General features: G+C 35.6%; 1 protein-coding gene across 5 annotated transcripts in view; it reads left to right on the forward strand.

Annotated features, from left to right (window-relative positions):
* Nucleotides 1-20842, forward strand: part of VPS13B (vacuolar protein sorting 13 homolog B) — a 427554-nt gene that overhangs the window by 228816 nt on the left and 177896 nt on the right. For all 5 annotated transcript variants that reach the window (XM_033079391.2, XM_033079426.2, XM_033079417.2 and 2 more), the window contains exons 25-29: nt 3106-3318; nt 11409-11580; nt 12630-12744; nt 15226-15367; nt 17087-17495. In XM_033079391.2, coding sequence (XP_032935282.1) covers nt 3106-3318; nt 11409-11580; nt 12630-12744; nt 15226-15367; nt 17087-17495 — 1051 coding nt within the window. The remainder of the gene's footprint in view (nt 1-3105; nt 3319-11408; nt 11581-12629; nt 12745-15225; nt 15368-17086; nt 17496-20842) is intronic.

The following is a 20842-nucleotide window of genomic DNA, read 5'->3' on the forward strand; positions in this document are numbered from 1 at the left end:
GCAAGTCTTGCCTAAATGTGAGTTGAGAACCAAAAGAAAATAGAAAAATACAATATTTTTCAAGCATTACTATTAAAGCAATTGAGTAATTTGTTTTGCAAGCTGTAAGAAAATACTTCCACTGAAAAACTGAAACTCTAAGCTCCATATAAATCATATTATGAACATAGTGATATGTTAAAATGAAGTTGTAGTATGGAATATTAGATCAAATGTTGTTGTCTTAAAGGGTGTCCTTGTACACTGTGATGTTATTAATCTACTGAAGTATCCTAATGACTGAAAGGATGCAGACAAATTATTTGAGTTTATTAAATGTTCTTGAACTGTCTTCTCTCCTTTACATGTGCCTTGTCCTTTCTGCTTTACTTATGCAAAAGGGAGGAAAAAAGCAGTCTTCTTTAACCACATGTCGAAGGGTAGAAGATGAAAAATGCAGTCCCATAAAAAGCATTTGATAGTTATAAATTCACAGTATGAAATTTGATTCCTTACAATGACAGGCTGTATTTTTTCTACAGATGACAACCTTAAACTAGGTGAAATTTGGTGAATTTGTTAAATGGTAGCAAAGGTGAAGTATTATATTTATATGACTATTATGATTTAATATGAAACCATGTTCTGATGGTCATAAAGTCAATAGATACTTCCAGTGTGCAAAATTGCCAGGATGTTGTCTTTGGTTGTAGTTTTCAATTCTGTAGTAATGTGTTATTTTTAAAGTATAAAATGCTGTAACATATTGAGCCTTACAGATTTTGCCAAGTAGTCAGTGGGGTCTTACTGAATTATGTGTGGTTTTGCTGAGGAGGGAGTGGAAGCAGTGAGAGGGAGAAGCCTTTTTTAACAAATACTGGCAGTTATCTTTTTTGTCCTACCATTTTTGTTCTCTTAGAGAGTGTGTTCTAAAAATAATTAGTATATATGCTCAAAAATACTTAGGAAGGAGACAGGCCTTACACTTATACTAGCCCTTCTCATATAGTCAGAAATGTGTTTGTAAAGTATTGAGACTATGAATTTGAAGACATACAACCAACAACAGGAAAAGGAATCCTTCCATTTTAATCAGTAACAACCAATTGAATGAAATAAAGTGCATTAAAAATAACCAAAGATGTGACTTTATCTGAAGTTTTGAAATTTTATTTACCTGTAGACAAGTGCCATCCTTTTTGTTTTAATGAGGCTTTATTAGTTAGGCTTTTTGATATTTTTACCTTTTTAACATAACTCGTGAAAATCATCTCCCTCTAATGAAAATGAGCCTTTTTGTTTGCTGAACTTCTTTTGTCCCTAGTGTCATAGGGACATAGTGTCATATCCCTAACAGCATAGAATTTTGATCATACTACTTGGTTGGCTGGTTGCTGGTGATATTCAGAGACATGGCTACTGCAGTCTGAAATAGCCACTGTTTCAGAGTGGCTGGAAAGATTCTAGCCAGAGCAATTTTTAAAAGTTTCCCTGACAAGATAAGTATTTATTAGCTTTAATGATTATGGCTACTGCAACCCCAGTAAGATTTAAACCTTTCAGTTTTGGATTAACTCAGTTTTGGAAACCTCTTCACCTTGTATATGAGCATATATGTAAACAAAAATTCCTTCTTTTGCATTACTTTGTGCCTTTAGGAACAGTAGCATAAATAATTTTCTGAATGCCCTGCTTCATTAAAACAAATATAGCTTAAGTTGTCCTTTGGTTTCTTGGAAAAAAATTGGGTCATGGGGAAATTGCAAGCATGTATGATTTGGATATCTGCCTGTATCCTATTAAATTTCTAGAGATACTTTTGCCAGCAAAGTGTCAACACCAGTTAATGTTCTATTAGTCAATCAATTGGGTGGATGTTACATTAGTTAGTTACATTAGGACATTAGTTGAGCTTCCTGCATTACATGGAAAAGACTCAGGAAAACTTAAGAAATCTGAATTTGGTAATTTAAAGGTTACCAGTGCCTATCAGAGTGCTACAGACACAAAATACTTCAGAGCATAACTGAAGGAGCTCTTCATCACAACCAGAGTTGTTTGGCTGTAGATTGTTCTGTGTATGAAGGAAAAAAATGTGAAGTACTGTGAAGTTTACCTCCTCTGAGGAAAATTCTGTCAAAAGATTATATGACCTGCTCAGTGTAAACCTTGAAACTTCAAAAGAAAATCCAAGATGCATTAAGAAGGTTTTTATAAAATTCCAGCATTTCACCTCTTAAGAAAGGACTGCACCATGTTCTTTGAGACTTCATCACACATTCTCACGCACAAAATCAAGTACTGTTTTATATCAAATATAGATTGACAGCAGCGTTTTTCTGCATCTGTTCTGCCCACATAAGAAGCCAGCTTCATAGAGCAAAAGTGTCCTGAGGCTTAAAGTTCTTATAAATATAAGAATTTATATTTTTTATAATGGCAAGTTGGGTATGGTATCCAGCTGTGAATCTGCTTATATATTATTTTCAGTTTTCACTGACCTTTTTTTTATACAATATATTCCAATATGTTGTCATACAAATTCCATGATTAATGCCTATTTACAAAAACTTGTGTAAATATCTTAGAACTGAGTCAAACAATGTGCAAATTAAACAGCGTGTTTCTGAATATTGGAATGACATATGCCAGGAGACTATTGAGTTTGGTAGTGAATATTCTTACAAAGCCAGGTCCGTTTCCCTGCCTGGGATCATCATTTTAATATAATTTGGGTGATTAGTTTTGCACTGTTAATATTTTATAAAGTTTACATTTGCCTTTTCCTAGAGACAGTATCTATAAATATTAAATATATGATAAATTACTTCTGCTTAATTGTTAAAATTTATGTTAGTAGAACTTTTACAAGACAGTGTTTTTGGTTATGTTTTTGAGCTATGTACCATATGTTTATGCAAAGCACAGATTATTTTTATCAAAGTCACTATACCATAAATGATGTTAATTATTTTATTTGCAATGTAGTTGCTTATCAGAACATTGTAAATGGTGAGAAGTTCAGTTCTGCTATATTATAAGTCTCAGTGGAGGACTTTGATGATTTTTCCTTCACCTCATTAGGAAAAGCTTCTTCCTAAAATTAAGTTTTATTTTTTCCTTTAGGTTCAGCTTCTGTATGAACTGGCTGAGATCACAAATAAAGTTTGGAATAAAATTCAGAGGAAAGGAGTTCTGTATCAGTCTGTATCTTCTGTCTATACTGAAACCATGACAGGACCTGCTCCTCCTAGTTCTCCTGTTAAAAGTAGCATTGGTACCATTCCACCAGATACCAGCACATACAGTCCATCTGCTGACATTGGAACCACTACAGAGGTATTTTTATTTCTTTAAAAAAATGTGTTGTGTGAGTTCTGACCTACAAAATGTAGTGGTGTGCAGTCAAGGAAGAATCAAAAAGTAATAGAGTCCAGGTGAAAACTTTGCCCAATAAACTAATGAAGAATACTTTATTACTCATTTTGGTGGAACAAAAGAGAGAATAAAACCCATTTGCTGTATGGCGCCTATATTTATTATTTGTCTGTACTGTTTCTCTTTGAAATGAATGTGTATTATCTTGTGTCAGAAAGCTGTGGTTAGTGTATTCAGGTCAAGAAACATAAGCCATTTTTCAAGTCCAGAATGAGTAGAATAGTAAGTGTTGTTTTGAAAATACGTGTGATACCGCTGCTGCTTGTGAGCTGTTTCAAGTAGTCAGCCAGTCACTCTGATGCCTGGGTCAGTAGAGAGCTGCTGTGTGTAAACTGCATTGGCAGCCAGGAGAGGAACTGGGCTGTGAAGGCTTCCAAGGTTGGCATTGCACCCAGCTGTGTGCTCACCTCACATCCATCCAGCCACTGTTGAACCACTGTGCCACCTAAGAACTACTCCTGAAGCTCAGTCCATTCCCCTGTCTCGGCTCTCCATATCCCAGAAGTGCTTTTGCAGCTCTGTCACATGAGTATTTGGGTATGCATCTTCAGATGCATTGGCCACTCCGTTTTATCTGTTTCTGCTTTCTTAATTTATAACACTGTGTAACTGCCTGGAGCAATCTGGTACCTGATCATAATGTCTGTGTGTGCCTAAAACTGTGAAATATTCGAGGCAGGGGAGGAGTCCTGTGCCTTACTGATGAAAGCAGACTAATTCTTTTATCAGCATGAATGAACTTCACCCATTGAGTATTATTAACCATAAGTCACCAGGTAGCTGATACAGAGTAGAATGGATGGTCACAGTAAGCTGTGCAGCTGCACAGGTGTAGTATTTGTGGTTTTCTTAGTGCCCCTGTCAGGTTTACAAGTTAAAATAGTGAGTTCACCTTGTTTGTGCTCCAGGAGAGAGTCAAAAATGCATCAGATGCGATGAAGGTATACCAATGTATCACATGTATGCAATGCTTTGTTTTTAACTTAAATATATTAGAATGTAGGGAGACTTTTCTGAATGACTTTCAGTCTCAGGATAACCCCATCATAAAACAGTTCTGGAACACAGGCAGATATACGATAATTTGAATTCTGAGTGCAATATGTATTCAGCATTTGGCCAGAATTGGTTTAGTCCTGTGTATAGTTTATATTAATTCCCAGGTTTGGAGAAAATGAAATGGTGATTGATAGTGCCTACGTTTTATATGCATCACACACACAGAGCTTGAAGAGGCAGCTCACATTAAAAGGTGTTTCAGCTAGAGTTTCAGTTCTTGTTTCACTAAAATATTTCTAGATTATTTGAATAACCTTGGATTTGGCGTATATCTGTGTGTGCATGATTTCAATGGTGAAAAATATTGCCATGGATTCAGAATTGAAGGTAAGCAATAATAGCAGGAAAACAATATGGTCACAAAAATTGTGGTTTTCCCCCTACTTACATCAAATTAATTTCTCATTACAATCAGAAACCGCAGTTTTAAAAACAACAATTTGTTTTTGATCATTTATATAGACAACAGTGTTTGGAGTACATGCTGTACTTGGAGCATTGATTGAAGCTATTCAGTAATTGTTTTAATCCATATGTTACCAAGATTATTTTAGTAATATGGGTCCAAGTCCAGTGTTCATATCCTACCCTTCCACAAAATGTTCTTCATAATTTATTTAATTTTCTTTGTATTCTAAGCAAATGTTATACTCTAGCTAGAAAATTTCTTTTCCTAAAAATTCTAAAATATCTGAAGGAAATTTAGTGAGTTAATGAACAAGGGACAATATTATAATAGAGTAATTAAATAATAATATGTATTTCTGTAGGTTTGAAATTTTCCAGCAGTTTGTTTTTTATCAGACTTTGTATTTTGTTTTTATATTTCTATAGTTTTGAGCCTTGAGATCGTGAAATCTGTCAAACAAAAACAGCTTTGCTGCCATAACTATGGGATTTTTTAAGTTTAGAGATTTTATAGTTACTGTGTTTTACTCTGTGGGAGACACATGATTATTTTTAAAGCTTCTTTCAGCTGCAACAGACTTGCTATAAAAGAAGAAAGCAAACTTGCACAACTGTTTATATCAAATTGCAAAAAAAAGGTAATTTGTTTATGTGATTTGTGAATGATTTATATTTTAAGCTGTGTCTAATTCTTTTCTTGCTGACAACTTGATGTGAGCACCACAGTCTGATGTGGATAAAGCTGCCTAGGCTTACTGACTTTTAGCCTGGGTGGTGGTAGAACAGGCAAGCATGAGTGAGAGGCTTAAATACTGGAGGCTGGAAACAGTTAATCATTTTTGCCATCCCTGCCTTGGAAAAGGTAAGGTAGTACAGACTACAACACGCCACTTGTTACTGTTTACTTAAGTACAAACAGTGGTAGAAGTGTTTAGTCCTTGGGGAAACTCAGTGATTGAGCAAGAACGCAGAAGTTATTTTGATAAGGCATAGCATTAGTGTGGCCAAACTATGATCATCCCTGAGCTTTAGGCAGGCCAAGGATGAAGGCCTCATTTGTTTGGATCTTCCTGATGAACAAAGATAAATTCTGGTAAGAAAATAAACTCAGTATATTGGTCAATTTGCAACAATTGGTAAAAGAATTAAATAGTATATTTTAGGACTTGGCATGAGAAGTTGTGGGAAAATAGTTCAGGGTTTCTGACTCTGGCTTGATTTTTCAGTAGATCTGGAAACAGAGCAGAAGAGTAATGCATAAACATATTTAACAATAACATGCTGGGTGCTGAAAATCCAAAATGAAAATTGAAACTCCATGAGAAACAAGAGCACAGTCTTTCTTCTCACTTCACTTTCTTAGTTTTTCACTGCAAAAAAATTCTGTGAATTTGAGCTTATTTGGGGGGAAAAAATGAAAAATATGTCAGCTACTGCATAACTGCACCATCAGTTTTTCAGGCCCTTTGACTCTGCCCCATGGTTGTGGTTACAGTACCATGAACATAAGGCTAAGAAGAAATGCAGTCTCTTCCATTTTTTTGCCTCTCAAAGGACAGTCATACAACATGTTATATCTGTCTTCAGAGGAGCATCTGCCACTGACAATGGCAGAAAAAATGCAGGTAGTATGTTGAAGTTAAACTGTTGAAGGAGGCAGAGGCAGCACTGTGTCACCTCTGACAGGGACAGAGTGTTGAGCAGCTGGGGATGTCTCTTGACAAGCTCTGCAGCTGCCATGGCTGCCAGCAAGAGATCATTGCTGAATGCCACAGCCAAACCCAGTTTTAGCTACACTGACCTGCTGCCAGTCCAAGGGGCAGTACGGGCAAGTGACCTGGAATACTGGCTGGGAATGCAGTAGCCCAAATACAGAATTATAGGATGAGGTGAAGCTCAAGGGAGTTGAAGCCTTTGTTAGGATTTTCTGGTTCTGTGGTAGAATGAATTCCAGAAATCACAGGTCCAGTTTTGTAACTTCGATGACACCCGAGATCTGAGACAGAGACACAGGCGCTCTGTGATCCATGTGACAAAAAGCACTTCACTGTTCTCACTGCACCTTAAACACCTTTCTTAATGTTCCTCAGCAAGCACTTGTGGTTGGTTCAAAGTTCAGGCTGCCCAGCACTCTGACCAATAGCCTCTGCAGCCAGGCAGAAACCCATTGGGTCAATTCCCTGTCTTGTTCTGAATTTGTCCTATCACTGTTCCCTGGAGGACTGTCTGTCCCACCAGGCTGCTTCTCCCATATATGGGGAATCAATTTGCCCAGTACAAGCCAGTTTGTACTGTGATACAGTTTCTTACATCTGGATTGGTATCTCTAACTGTAGGGTAAATGCAGTTCTTCAGAAATCTCACTAATACTGTTTCAAGTAACTTTGTGCCAAAATTATCAACTGACTGATTCTCTGAGAGGCGTTGTCCATAATTTAATAGCGTCAGAAAAATAATTCTAAAGAAGTGTGGGAAAATTATAGCGTAACTTTTCTTCAGAGTAAAGTTATCTTTGTACTCAAACCACTAAACAAAAATAGTTCTCTGTGGAAAAATACCCTAACAAAATGCATGAAACAGCTGAAAACATTAAATTACAGAAGTAAAAGAACTCAATTATAAAATTCAAAAATTACCATAGTGGCAATATATATTTACTCTTAAGTGTACCCCTTTAAGTTTAATCGACTATTGTTTTCTTCTTTTTCAACTATCAGAAAAGTAGAGACCAGCCAAAATTTTAGAACAAAGTTGATTTTCATTCAAAATTAATTTTGGACTATGTTCAGTGGGAGAGTGGGGGGGAGTGTGGAAGACGAGAAGGAGACTGTCTCTCATTCCCACCCATTCCAACACAGTTTGTAAGTTACGGTTTGGCAAAATTAAGCATGTTTATAGTACAAACAGAACTTGAAAAATTCTTCAGAATAAAAAAAAAAAAAAAAGAAAAGAAAAAAACTGCTTTTTATAGAATGCGAGAAATAGAGAGCCACAAATGGGTCCACAGAACATCAGCACTGGCTTGAACTCAGGCTTGAACTCTAAATAAGCATGTAAGTATTGTTCTTCCCTTTCCTTACCTTAATTGGCTTTTATTTCTTGGTACTTTTTTGAAATCCATGTGAAGATCTCAGCACAGAGAAATTCTCTTTGGCTGGCTCCTTCCTTCAGATCTGCCCTGTTGAAGGGATCTGCCCTGCTGAAAGGATCTGCCCAAAGTATTGTTGACTCCACCGTCTTTTTGGAAGTTTGATGAGAGGAGTCATTTCAGACACAGTCAAACTCCAACACTGTAACATCATCTTTTAGGGCAATCATTCAAAGGCAAATTACGAAGGTGTGGGAAGTTATTGAAAGGCAGAGTGTCACAGCAGCTGTGTGGGTGTTATACAAAAGAAACAAATAGAATGGAATTTATTGTCAGAAATTGAAAGGATCAGAAGTAATGCCCTTCTCATGGCATGAAATCTCAGTCATGAAATAGATGGAGGCTTCTCTGATGTCCTCAAAGAATGAGGATTTTGCAAATAAAGACTCTTAAAACGGGAGATAGGATTCTCAAAGCATTGTGGTTTTGAAAGGATACATTTTTCACTCCTACCTTTCATTGCTTCACAAGTGAGCAGAGTAGTTGAAGGAAGGCAGGCTAGTGTTTGTAGAGTGTTGACATGGATAGCCAAGGACAGCAAAATGGCTGGGTTATATCACTGTCTTATTACTGGAGCCTGCCACTTCATGAGAAGCAGTAAGGACTAATACTGATTAGCACTAGAGAAGTGACTGCTCTGCCTACATCCTTTCAGATGCTGGAGAACTTGCAGGCCTTGCAGGAACTCTCCAAGGCTGCTTTCCCCTTACTTTTTTGTTCCAAGGACAGCTGCTGGCATCCTTGAAGAAAACTGAATTTTGTTTACAGTATTGAAAAGATATTTACTCACTTGTCACTGTCACTTTGTGCTGCCTTGTAGGATAATTAAGTGGCACTGAAGAGAGTAGAGCTCTTTATGGAGACAGTAGTAAATACCTTGCAAGGACATGGTTAGCAAATAGTAGAGATGGACAAAAAGGCAAGAGGCAGAAGGATTTTGCTGGAGAAGCAAATAGGAAATGCAAATTAGTTTGTGAGAAAGGAGTTGACCTCTGCCCTGAACATGTTATTTAACAGGTTCTACCACTTTTTTTAGAACTCATTTTGTTGGGTACCATCTGTTTAATGTGCCACTGTGATTTGGGAGCTAGATATTCATAGTGAAATGAGCTCTGAGGTTTCTCCACTGAGATGTCCTGCTGTGGTAGGCATAAAATATTACTAGATACACAGCAGGAGACAGGACCTGCTATATTTAATAATTAAATTTGCAGACATTGCAAGAGTAAAACAGAAGAGGAAGAATAAACAAACACTAAAAGAAAGAGGGTCATGCTAAACCCATGACTTGGAGAGAGATTTCAGGTGGGATTGTGTAAGGAAGTTAGCTCAATTAGAATGTGATAGGGAGCAAATGCTTTTTGGACCTCAGGAGTCTAATAGCTTTGCAAAAGATGATCATCTATGGCTCTGCAGGTAATCTGTTCAGAGCAGTAAGCAATAATGCCTTATTTAAGAAATATAAAAATAGATAGAAATATACTTGTGTTCTTTCATGCAGTTTGATTAACCCAAAGCCACTGTCACTACAGTTGATTGAAGGTAAACTGAATCTTAATTTTCATTGCATCACTTAATATTACATCTGCTGAGCTGGTCTAGGTATTATAGTCACATGTTTAGGTGTTATTTTCTAGAAATATACATTGGTTAGTTGGACAAGCTTTCCCTTCCTCATACAAATGATTATCTGGAATGCTAAGTTCTCTGTGTAAGCTATTGACAGTGTTGATGGTTTCTTCCCAGTTGTAGTAAATATCACTGAGTTTGTCAAGGGTGAAGGTTACTGCATGCAGATAAAGTACCTTTGCTGTTTGTCTCTGTATCCTTTTATAGTTTAGAAAACCTATAATTAAATTGTAGGCCTGAGTTGAATGAAAATGTGATTTGTCAACATAAATGCTTCCATACGAGCTATGTCATTAGGTATGGGAAAGGTCCTACCCATCCAGAAAATAGATTGCTAACAGAACTTCCATACTTGCATTTTCAAGCCTTGCACTGCACAATGAGGCAAGTACTATCAGATTTGAATTATGCTACTGACAGCAAGCTTTCCTGGGACATCTGATGTTGAAACAAATGCATTCTGAATGTTTCCTGACAGGTTAAAATGGTTTCAGTCCAATTATAGTGCTTACTGTGTAGATCTGCCTTCTGGGATATGTGTCTTCTATAGAAATAGTCTTGGTTTTAATTAGATAAATCTCAAACATGTTGTTCATCATAATTTACAATGCCTAATCCCACAAACCTTCAGTGAAAGATAGGACTTTGGTTGTTTATTGGTCTGTTAATCCTAGAAACAACTTGATCTTAGTGGATCAAAGTGAATAAACTTTTTTCCTTTCTTTGTGCTTGAATGAAAAAAACTTGCAACACATGGTGGAGTTGCAAGTGGAGATGCTCCTGGATATTCAGTAGCTTCTGGATGACATTAGTGACTTATGTATCCCTTGCATTCAGTTTAATAGGCTGTAAACACTGGGGGCTGATGAGCAGTTATATGTTTGCATCTTTCTTTGCCTGTCTGGAAGATCCAGCAAAAGAGCAGGATGAAGTCCTTTGGCTGGTAAATATTATCAGAACATGCCTGCATTGTTCTAATAAGCCCACGTAACAGAATTTTCAGTATAGCTTTCATTTATCATCATCTTCTCCTAAAAACATTAAATTTTCTGTCTTCTTTGTTGAACCCTTAAAATTTTAAGGAAGTAACAGAGACTATTGATGCACAGAAGCTTCTACATGCTCATTTGTCAACATTTCCTACATTTAAGAATAGTACAAGTGACAATAATTTTATAAACAGAAGTATTTAAAAGGTAGCAAATAAAATATTTCCAATTCTTACAAAAAGTTATTATTTTCTGAAATCTCTTTTCCAAGAAGTTATAAGGAAGCATGTACAAGGGGAAAAAAAATGACCTAGTGTAGGTGCTATGGCCTTACTGGGTGACCTTTCATTTGGTCCTTCCAGTGACTCTTCCTTCCTTTGCTTTTCAGATATGTGCAAGCCTCCATATCTCTTCTTCTATTGCATCTCCAAATATTCTATTAGCCTTTGTTTTAAATTGAAGAGTGTTTCCATAGTATAGAGTTAATAAGGCAATAGTGCTATGCCAAGGAGACCTGTCATAAAACCTTACAGTTTTACTATTTAGTCTATGCCATAGTCTGGTATCTCTACCAAAGAAAAGGGAAAAACACTCTGTTTTATCTTTTCCTGGTGTTCCAAATGGCTTAATTCAAATATACTATTTGGGAATCTGTATTTCTATAGTTTGTGCATCCGTATCAGTTGAAATAGAAAAAAACCTAGAAGTGGTGAGAAGCAATATTCATTTTTTCCTCAACTATTGCTTTTGTTTTATAGGGTGATTCTCTTCAGGGTGGTGATGATTCTCCATTCTCAGACTCCATTACATTGGAACAAACAACAAGCAATATTGGAGTCTCAAGTGGACGTGTCAGCCTGTGGATGCAGTGGATGTTGCCAAAAATTACTGTAAAGTTGTTTGCTCCTGATCCTAGAAATAATGGCACAGGTACTCTGCATTTTTCTGCCTAATGTATACCATTTTAAATTCCAAGCAGCACAGCCTATTTTGCAGCACAGTATTAGCTATTCAGAGCTTGTATCAACATTACCGAACACTATATCACAGAAATAATGGGTTGGAGCTATATTTTTAATAACAGCAACAAACTGTTGCTAACTGTAGTTAGGTTACTGTATGCAAATTAGAATTCAGTGTTGTTCTTTGGCATAAACTTTTCTGTCCACGTGGACAGAGGATTAAATTGAATTGAAAAAAAGTTGGTTAATTTGCCTAGAGTGCTGCATTTATTTTCTTAGAAACAATCATTTCATTTTGATATGATTTAGTAATGTATTTTGTGTATGTCCATATATAGTCCATTGTACTTTATTACTGATACTTTTAAATTTCAATTTAATATAATCACCATGATATAATCATTAAAGTCAAAGGAAATTTATTGCAGGGTTCAGTGGAAAAGTTTCAACTGTATTGAAAAGAAAAATATGTGTTGTACACAGCTGATCTCTTTTTTCTCTTTAGATATAGTTGAATTATCATCAAAGAGTAATTGTTTGAAAGAAACTCAGATTCCATAAACTGCTGGACTTCAATGTTTTTTTCTAGGAAATATTGCTGCTTAGCTATTAACATTGTTGCCATCATTGCGAAATGTGAAAAAATAAAGTGACTAATTTTTAAGGCTAATTTTCAAGAAATGTACTTGAACCTTTGATTTTAAAGAACTAATTACACAAGATGAAGCAAACTCTAGTATAATTAGAGTAACTATCTTGGCAAATATTTTTTTCATTTTCCCCCAAAGAATTATGCTATAAATACCTGAACTAGAAACCCCATATATAAGTTTCTCAATACATTTGTATAAAAGGGTTTGGATTCTAGTGTGATACTTGAATCAAAAAAGGCTTTATGAGAAAACTCTGACTAGAAGTAACATCATCCTATTTACGAAATGTAGTCTCAGATATATTTCTTGCTTAAAATCCTTAGAGTTTCAGATTAATAACTAATGGTTTTTTTTACTATTGCAGAAGTCTGTATTGTCAGTGAATTAGAAGATCTCAGTGCCTCAGTGGATATGCAGGATGTCTATACCAAAATCAAATGCAAAATAGAAAGCTTCAATATTGACCATTACAGAAACAGGTAATTCCTGTGAGTTGTGATGCTTTAATTTCAGACTGAAAGATAAAGGCAGGTGGTGTTTTGGGTTTTTTTCTTCACAATTCTTAATTTAAGGTAGATATTAAATTTCAGTTAAATTATTTTAACCTTTTAAGTAATAAAAATCACAATTATGTTTCCTTAGAATTAGATCCAATTCCAAAGAAATACATAGAAATCATTATAAATTTAGGAGAGTGGTTTTTTTCACATTTACTGCTCTTTTGATCCTTTAGACCAAAATATTTCATTTAAGCTTAACTTTAGAATGGGAAATTCCTGAAATATTGGTTCATGATGTGTTAGCAAGTGCCATTATTTAATGATTTATGCTACATTATTCTTACATGCTAAAGAGAAATAAGTCAGTTTTTCAGAAACATCTGTTGCTGTGGCAAAGCAGAGTTAATGTAATGAATGAAGAGAGCTCAGTTGATGATTGTCTGGATAGTTTGCTACACCAACATGACTGTGTCACTTAACACCCAGGCACACGGTTCCGCAGACAGATTGCATGTGCCATCTTCTAACTTTTATTGGCCATGAACACACCAGTCTGGACAGACAGAGAGCCTGTGTCATCTTTGACCAGCTAGGGCAGTATTTGCCATTACAGATCGACAAATTCAATTGTGAATTACGAGAAAATAGAAGAGTTGTGTTACTCCTTGAGAGGAAAAACATAGTTAAAAGCTTCAGCACTGCTGGTGACATTGAAAATGACTAAAATATTTAGGAGCACAAATAATTTTGACTTGGGAACCAATGTCTGCAAGGTCTTATTGAATGTTATTGTTCCCAGTGTACAATAGGAAGGAGATTTAGTATCAATCTAGCGACATTACCATTGCTTCTTTATGATTTTATTCCTGATGAGCTGTCTTAAAAATTTTTTCAATTCCTGCCTTTTTGCATAAATTACAAATGCAGCTATTGTTTGCATATGGTATAATACAATATAACATTTGCTAATTAAATTTTTTAAAAGATCTTTTAAAATCATGTCACAATGCAGGAGTGCTGAGTATGTCCTGTGATGCATCAGGTACAGCATCCCCAGCCGGGTAAGGGAGGAGATTGTCCTGCTCTGCTCTGCGCTGGGGCAGCCTCACCTTGAATATTGTGTGAAGTTTTGGGCACCACAATATGAGAAAGTTATTAAACTACTAGAGAGTATCCAAAGGAGGGCAACAAAGAGGGTGAAGGGCCTTGAAGGGAAGCCATGTGAGCAGCATCTGGTCTGGTCAGCCTGGAGAAGAGGAGGAGGCTGAGGGGAGACCTCACTGCAGTTTCAACTCCCTCAGGAGGGAAAGAGGAGGGGCAGATACTGATCTCAGTGGTGACCAATGACAGGACTCAAGGGAATGGCCTGAAGTTGTGTCAGTGGAGGTTAAGGTTGGATATCAGAAAAAGGTTTTTCACCCATAGGGTGGTTGGACATTGGAACTGCTCCCCAGAGAAATGGTCACAGCACCAGCCTGACAGAGTTCAGTGTTTGGGCAATGCTCTTGGGCACATGGTGTGACTCCTGGGGATGGTGCTGAGCAGGGCCAGGAGTTGGACTCAATGATCCTTGTGAGTCCCTTCCAACCTAAGATATTCTATGATTCTGTGAAAGCCCAGTAGCCAGTTCCTCTTAAGCTTTGGAGGAAAAACCAACCAACCAACCAACCAAAAACCTAAAAAACCCCAACAAACTCAAAACACATCCCACTTGACGAAATTGTCACTGTTCTCATTTATATTTTCTAATCTGTTTGGAGTACCTTTCCTGTGTGTAAATCTCTGTGGACTAAAACCAAAAGTAGAGAATAGACAAGGTGAACTTTCTTTCTTCCAGGCCAGGGGGAGATTGGCAGTCAGGACATTTTGAAGGAATTTTTCTACAATGCAGAGAAAAACTTTTGGTGAGATTTCTGTACTGAACTAAGGTGCTTACCCGAATAACTCTTCTTAAGCAAATTACTTTACTTTGTTCTCCTCTATGTTAGAAAGAATGATTACAAGAACTGTAGTACAAGGCACATTTTAACACTTAAAAGCTAACTTTTTCTAAATAATACCAATTTTGTAATATATGAATACAGCTTTACATTCACAGTGCCTTTGTTCTTGTAATCTTTCTTCTCCTTGTTCTGTTAAAGCTGTCTGCTGAAAATCCAGGGTAAATCTCTTTTCTACACACAGGATTTTACTATACTTTTCTTCTCATGTGTCTTGACCTCTTGCTGTAGGTTGTATTTTCACGTAAAATTTTACAGTTACCTTTTTTAATTTCTTTTTTTTTTGTTTGATCTGGTTGAATTTCAGCTTTTTAGGAAAAGGTATGACACAAGTTTATCTTGCAGTTACATCAAAACATGCAAGCTAAATGTAAACAATTTTTTTTTGCTTATATCAATTTTTTTGTTTCTTTTTTTTTTTTTTTCTTCCTATCTTCCATGCCTGGTTCATTACCTCAAGCCTTGGGGAAGATTCTTGGTCTCTGGGGCAATGTGGAGGTGTGTTCCTTTCCTGTACTGACAAGCTGAACAGACGTACCTTGTTGGTTCGACCTATCAGCAAGCAGGATCCTTTCAGTAACTTCTCTGGCTTCTTTCCCTCTGTAAGAATCCTTTAAAATTTTTTGAATACAGAACTTTCACTAATAAATGATGGCAAAAAAGAAAAAAACACCCTTAAATTAATTTCTTGGGGTCTAATTTTTTTTTGTACTGAATATATTTCTTACTTATATTGATTATGGAACTTGTGTTATTTCCACCTTCTCCTTTAGTAATAGTTGTCATGTATTAGTAGGTAAGGGAATGAGGGTTGATGGTTCACAACTCTGTGTACATAACAACAGATCACTGAAGTCAGTGAGATTCATTTCTATTAGAAGTGAACACACACAGTATGTTTGAAGAAAAACCGGTACTAAATGCTGCATTTTTTAGTGTAATTCTGATATCTACTTAGGGATTAAAGTACTTGGTGTTACTGCAGTATACCTTTATGCAGCCTTATAAAATTGTTTCTCTAATTATGATAGTGCAACAATTAATTCCATATTTGAGTCTTTCTTTTAAAAGCTTGGAAGATTACTTGCTGATTCAGAATATCTCAGTGTGAGGTATTTAAGATGCTTCCTTCTTGCCTCTTTATCCTTGAAGAACTTTATGTCTTATGACAATTGGCCTCTTTATCTGTGGGTCTATGGAATTATTTTATGTTAGTGAAAGTTCTGGATGGTCTGATTTATTTTCATCATGAAAATTGATTTGGAATACTTTCTCTTATTCTGTTTGATTCAGTACTTATAGTAAATTAATTTACCAATTTTTAAAAATTTATTTAATTTTAAAATCTTCCAGTTTTCCATCATTTAAACTATATATCCTGTTTATTTAAGAAAGAGATGATTTTCTTCGGCTAACAATGTTTAAATTTTATTAAATTGATTTCCATCAAATATAACATGCTGAAAGAAGCAACTACTTGCAAAATATAGTTGCTTTCATTTATGCTTACATGATTAAAGCCAATATTTAAATAATGTTAAAGAATTCTGTCAACATGTTTATTATATTGTTAAAATAATGTTTTTTGTGTTTTTCCTTTATTAAAAATTACTTAAAAACTTTCAAAGGTAATATGGAAACTGTCTTATACATCTTGTGGGAGCTAAGCATTTAATTGTTGTCTTTAGCATGACAAACCTGTGTTAAGTAAAGGAGTCTGCTTTTTTTAAAGTACAATGCAATGTATATTGAAATTATGTGCTTTGACATGTGGTACAGCTATTTTCATTAAATACTCAGAGGTGATGAGGCAAAACCAGTTATTACTTATTTAGGTGACTATGGGTGGTTTATACACCCATGTTGGAATGGGGTGAAGCTATCTTAGCACCCCCGTGATATTTTAAGAGCTATACAGCAATGCAAAGGGAGTGAGATCTACAAATGTTTTAATTGAAGGAAGAATCAAAATATATAACTGTGTTAAAAAATATCAGAAAGATTTGGTAAGTTTAATTTCTTGAATAAATGGAGTTTTTTTTCTTATTAGATGTGAGTTTCGTGAAACATAAGTAATTAGAAAAGAAAAATAGGTTCAAAAATTCATAGTTTTAGATGACCAAATGCAGAGAACAAACTGTGGACAAACTGTGCATTCAAAAAAATTGAAGGTGTTTTGTTGGGTTTTTTTTTACTGTTAAATGACTGTAGAAAGCTACTAAAAAGAAGAATCCTGAATAACCAGAAATATGGTAATTGATGAATGTTACATGTAGATTTTTGCAGCAGTGTATTTATTTATTTATTTTTCCTTGAAACAGACAACTGCAAAACTTTTAGATGGTTCACATCAGCAACATGGCTTTCTTTCCCTCACTTACACCAAAGCGGTGACCAAAAATGTCCGGCACAAACTGATATCGAGAAACGAACGAAGAACATTCCATAAGCTGTCAGAAGGTCACACTGATGGTTCTCCTCATTTTCTCCATGAGATCCTTCTCTCTGCTCAGGCCTTTGATGTGGTCCTCTGTTTTCCTTTGCTGAATGCAATTGCAAGCATTTTTCAAGCCAGGTTGCCAAGGAGTCAAAAGGAGAAAAGGAAGTCACCAGGCCAACCAATGAGGACTCATGCTCTGACTTCCCGCAACTTGCCTCTGATTTATATCAACACAGGTGTAATAAGAGTCTTCTTTCCCAAAAGTGAGGAAGATCATCATATTACAGAAGGTACAGTATTTTATGTTAGATTTTTTTTGCTGTTCAGTATTGTAGACAAATACTTCTAGTTAAATCACTGACCATTGCTTCAGTTTTAAAGGTCAGAGTTAGAAAACATCTAACATTCATGCTACTTCTCTGCACATTTGCTTGAAATTTCCTTCAGCTGTTTATTTAATCCTTGCTTTGATACCTATAGAGTTTGCATTTAAAATTTGATTATAAAGAGTGGTCAAAAATTATGGAAAGAGAACTTAAGCCAGTTCTGCAGTGGTGATTCTGTGTCATCTTTCATTACACTGGTATCAGTGCAGTGTTCCATAGACATCTGTTCCAGCAATGGAGTGTAAGCAGGGAGCCTGAGCTCTCGTGAGCATTGACACCTGGAAAACCATGTAGTAGTAAAGCAAGTAGATAGCTTAATTTGGAAAATACTATTAAAATGTAGCTTATGGATGATGCCCAACAGTTTAGCATTTTAGCTGAAGCTATTCCAGCTCTCTTGTGCAAGAGGCTTTCAGGTATTTACAGAGTTTGGGTGGTTAAGATCTTCATAAATATCTGTTTGATTGATGGATAAAACTTGTTCTGTAAGATATTGTTTTCCCTTTGTATGTAAAACTATATTTCCATCCCTATTACAATCTTTATATAAAAATAGAGATGCTGATAGTAAAATTGGACCATGTAACAGCTCATAGGAGTATATTCACTTCTCACAACTCTCCTAGAGATTAAAATAATAGTATTTTGCTAATATCTTGATACATAAGTTTAACATAACTTTACATAAGTTCTGTAGGTATGGAGCCTTTTTTTACCATTATGTACAGCACACAATATAATCCTGAGAGGATAGTCTTTATATTTTTCTCATAACCTAATTGCAAGAAGTGCACGCAGTGAGAATTTACATAGATCATTTTTTTGCCAGCATCCTCTACAATTTTCCAACTGGGATTGCTGAAAACACAGGAAGATAAAATTAGACTGGCTGTCTTGGCAAGAAAGAATTATGATTCTAGTTGGAAGGGAGTTCTAGGGCATGCTGTCAAGGAAATCTTTTGTAAAAGTATGTTTTTGTAGCTCTGTAGCTGTATACTTCATTAGAAAGAAATTATACAAAAAACTTTGTCTTTTTGCTGTTTCTTGCTTAAGAATGCTTGCAAGGAACAGAATTGCCATGGTTAAGCACTCAATGTAGGAAGAAAAACAGTGCTTTTCAAGCAAAAATATTATCAGATTATTATGCTAAAGATTATCTTAATAAAAAAGCCAGCTGCACTCTTCCACTGGAAAACTCTGAAATAGCATCATTGGAAATTGGTGCTGTTCTTTCATTTCTTCTTTCACCCCAAAGTTTCATTTGTTTTTGAAGATGAAAAAAATGGCTTCTCTCTTCTCCTGCTTATTGTCTTCAAGAACAATAGAATTAGAAACAATAGTTGAATAAGACCCACATCTCTGTTGTGTTAGGTTAGAAAAGTGTTATATCTTCTAGAGATATACTTCCATGAGATCTTCATTCATTGTTTATTGACTAGGAGAGATTTTTCAGTCCAATAAGGCTTGTGTTTTTCAGTTTGTGATCACTGCAGTAAAAGCAGAGAAATTATTTTAGTTTCTCTTCTAGTCAGTTGTCTGCTGTTTATAACCTGTGCGTACTGATAGCTACAAAAAGTATCCTCCCAAACCCCACAAGTAATTGTGACTTTACACGTATAGTTAGTTTTTTAAAAAAAGCAAATCTGTTGTTCACTCGCAACTTCCTCAATGAACTATAGTAGACAAACACTGAAATAATCAAAATCATGTTTCTTCTTCTGAGGAATTTGCATACATGCATGCATGGCTACACCCACACGACTCGATAGTATTTTAGTTTAATGGTTTTTGCAGCAGCAAAACCAGTTAGCATTTGTTTTTATGGTAGATTTGAGGGCAGCATTCTATCCTTGGCAAAAAGCAATGCTACTTTCTCCAAGTTTGATTTGTTAATACATCAGGTGGTGTTTCAAGCTCTGGCCAACAGCCTGCACTTACTCAGCGATGAAGTAAAGGTAACTAAATATATGAAAGCAATATATAACAAGTAGGAACAAGAATTGCTGCATAGCAGAAGATTACAAGCAGAAATTGTAAATTGCAAAAAACTGATAAGAAGTTGTAAAGACAGAAAAATCCACATCTGGCTGGTTTGAGGACAATAGCAACTCCTTTTTTTGTATGTACTAGGAGCAAAATATCAGGAATCACTATAAAGGACATGATAAATTTGTTGATAGTGAAAAAGAAAAGGCAGCACACTGAATAAATGTATGTCCTGCATTTGTAGAAGTGATATATTCTTGTCACATGAGCATGATTTTCTGCTTTGAAGTCTGTCATAACATATGGTCTGTAACATCCTCCTCACTTACTATTAAAGTTTCAAATCAGTCAGGCTGAGTAAGTTGTGCTCAGGGGTCTTGGTATTCTGAGGCTAATTTTTAACACACCTTGGAAGAACAGGTTTTAGACAGCTGAAGGTTTAGCTAGTAAAATAAAAAGTGTAATGTTCAAATAAAATTAAGACAGGTAGTTTTATTGTTCTCCCTCAGAGAGCATAAAGGAAAAAAATATTGCAGGATTCGGTTAATAAAGAATTACATTTTTGTTACATTATAATAAATATGGTTTTATGGAAAATTATACTTCTAAAAAACATCTGATTTCCATTCTTCATTGTGGTTTCAATTCTTAGTTGATAAAACGTTTGCAAAGATTTGATGTGCTTAGACTTTTCTAGGGAGTTGGACATTTTGTCTCATGGCATTTAATTTAAATACATCCCCATATTCTCTCTGTGGAAATGTTAAATGAATCAAAAATGGCTAACCAGGAATCTAAAAAAACATCCCACAAAAACTCATCAATTGGGAATAATAAATGAAATTGGTGTTAGTAGTCTGAAAGTAAATCTAAGACTGTTGCTGCTATCATCAGCAAATGTTGCAAAGTATTTCCTGAGGCCATGCATCTGGGTTACTGTGCTTACATCACTGCTTGTAGAAAATACAGTAAATCTTCTAAAGCTGAAGTTATAAATCAAGGGAACAGTTTACACACACTGGGTCTTCAGGACTGGAGGGACTGTCCTGGGAAAGAGTGGCTGGAACAGCTTGAGGGTCACAGTGGACTGAGGGAAAAGAAATAAGGGAGGTAGCTGTACTTCTGCATATTGCAGATGCTGGAATATCATGTCCAATTTGCTTTCTATTGTAAAACTGAGTATTGATAAAAGGAGAGAAGGTGCTGAAAAGTATCAAAAATGTTAAGTGCTAGACAAGGAGGCTTAAAAGGAAGGATTAAAAGAG

Source organism: Catharus ustulatus, chromosome 1 (assembly GCF_009819885.2).
Source record: "Catharus ustulatus isolate bCatUst1 chromosome 1, bCatUst1.pri.v2, whole genome shotgun sequence".
NCBI classification, from domain to species: domain Eukaryota; kingdom Metazoa; phylum Chordata; class Aves; order Passeriformes; family Turdidae; genus Catharus; species Catharus ustulatus.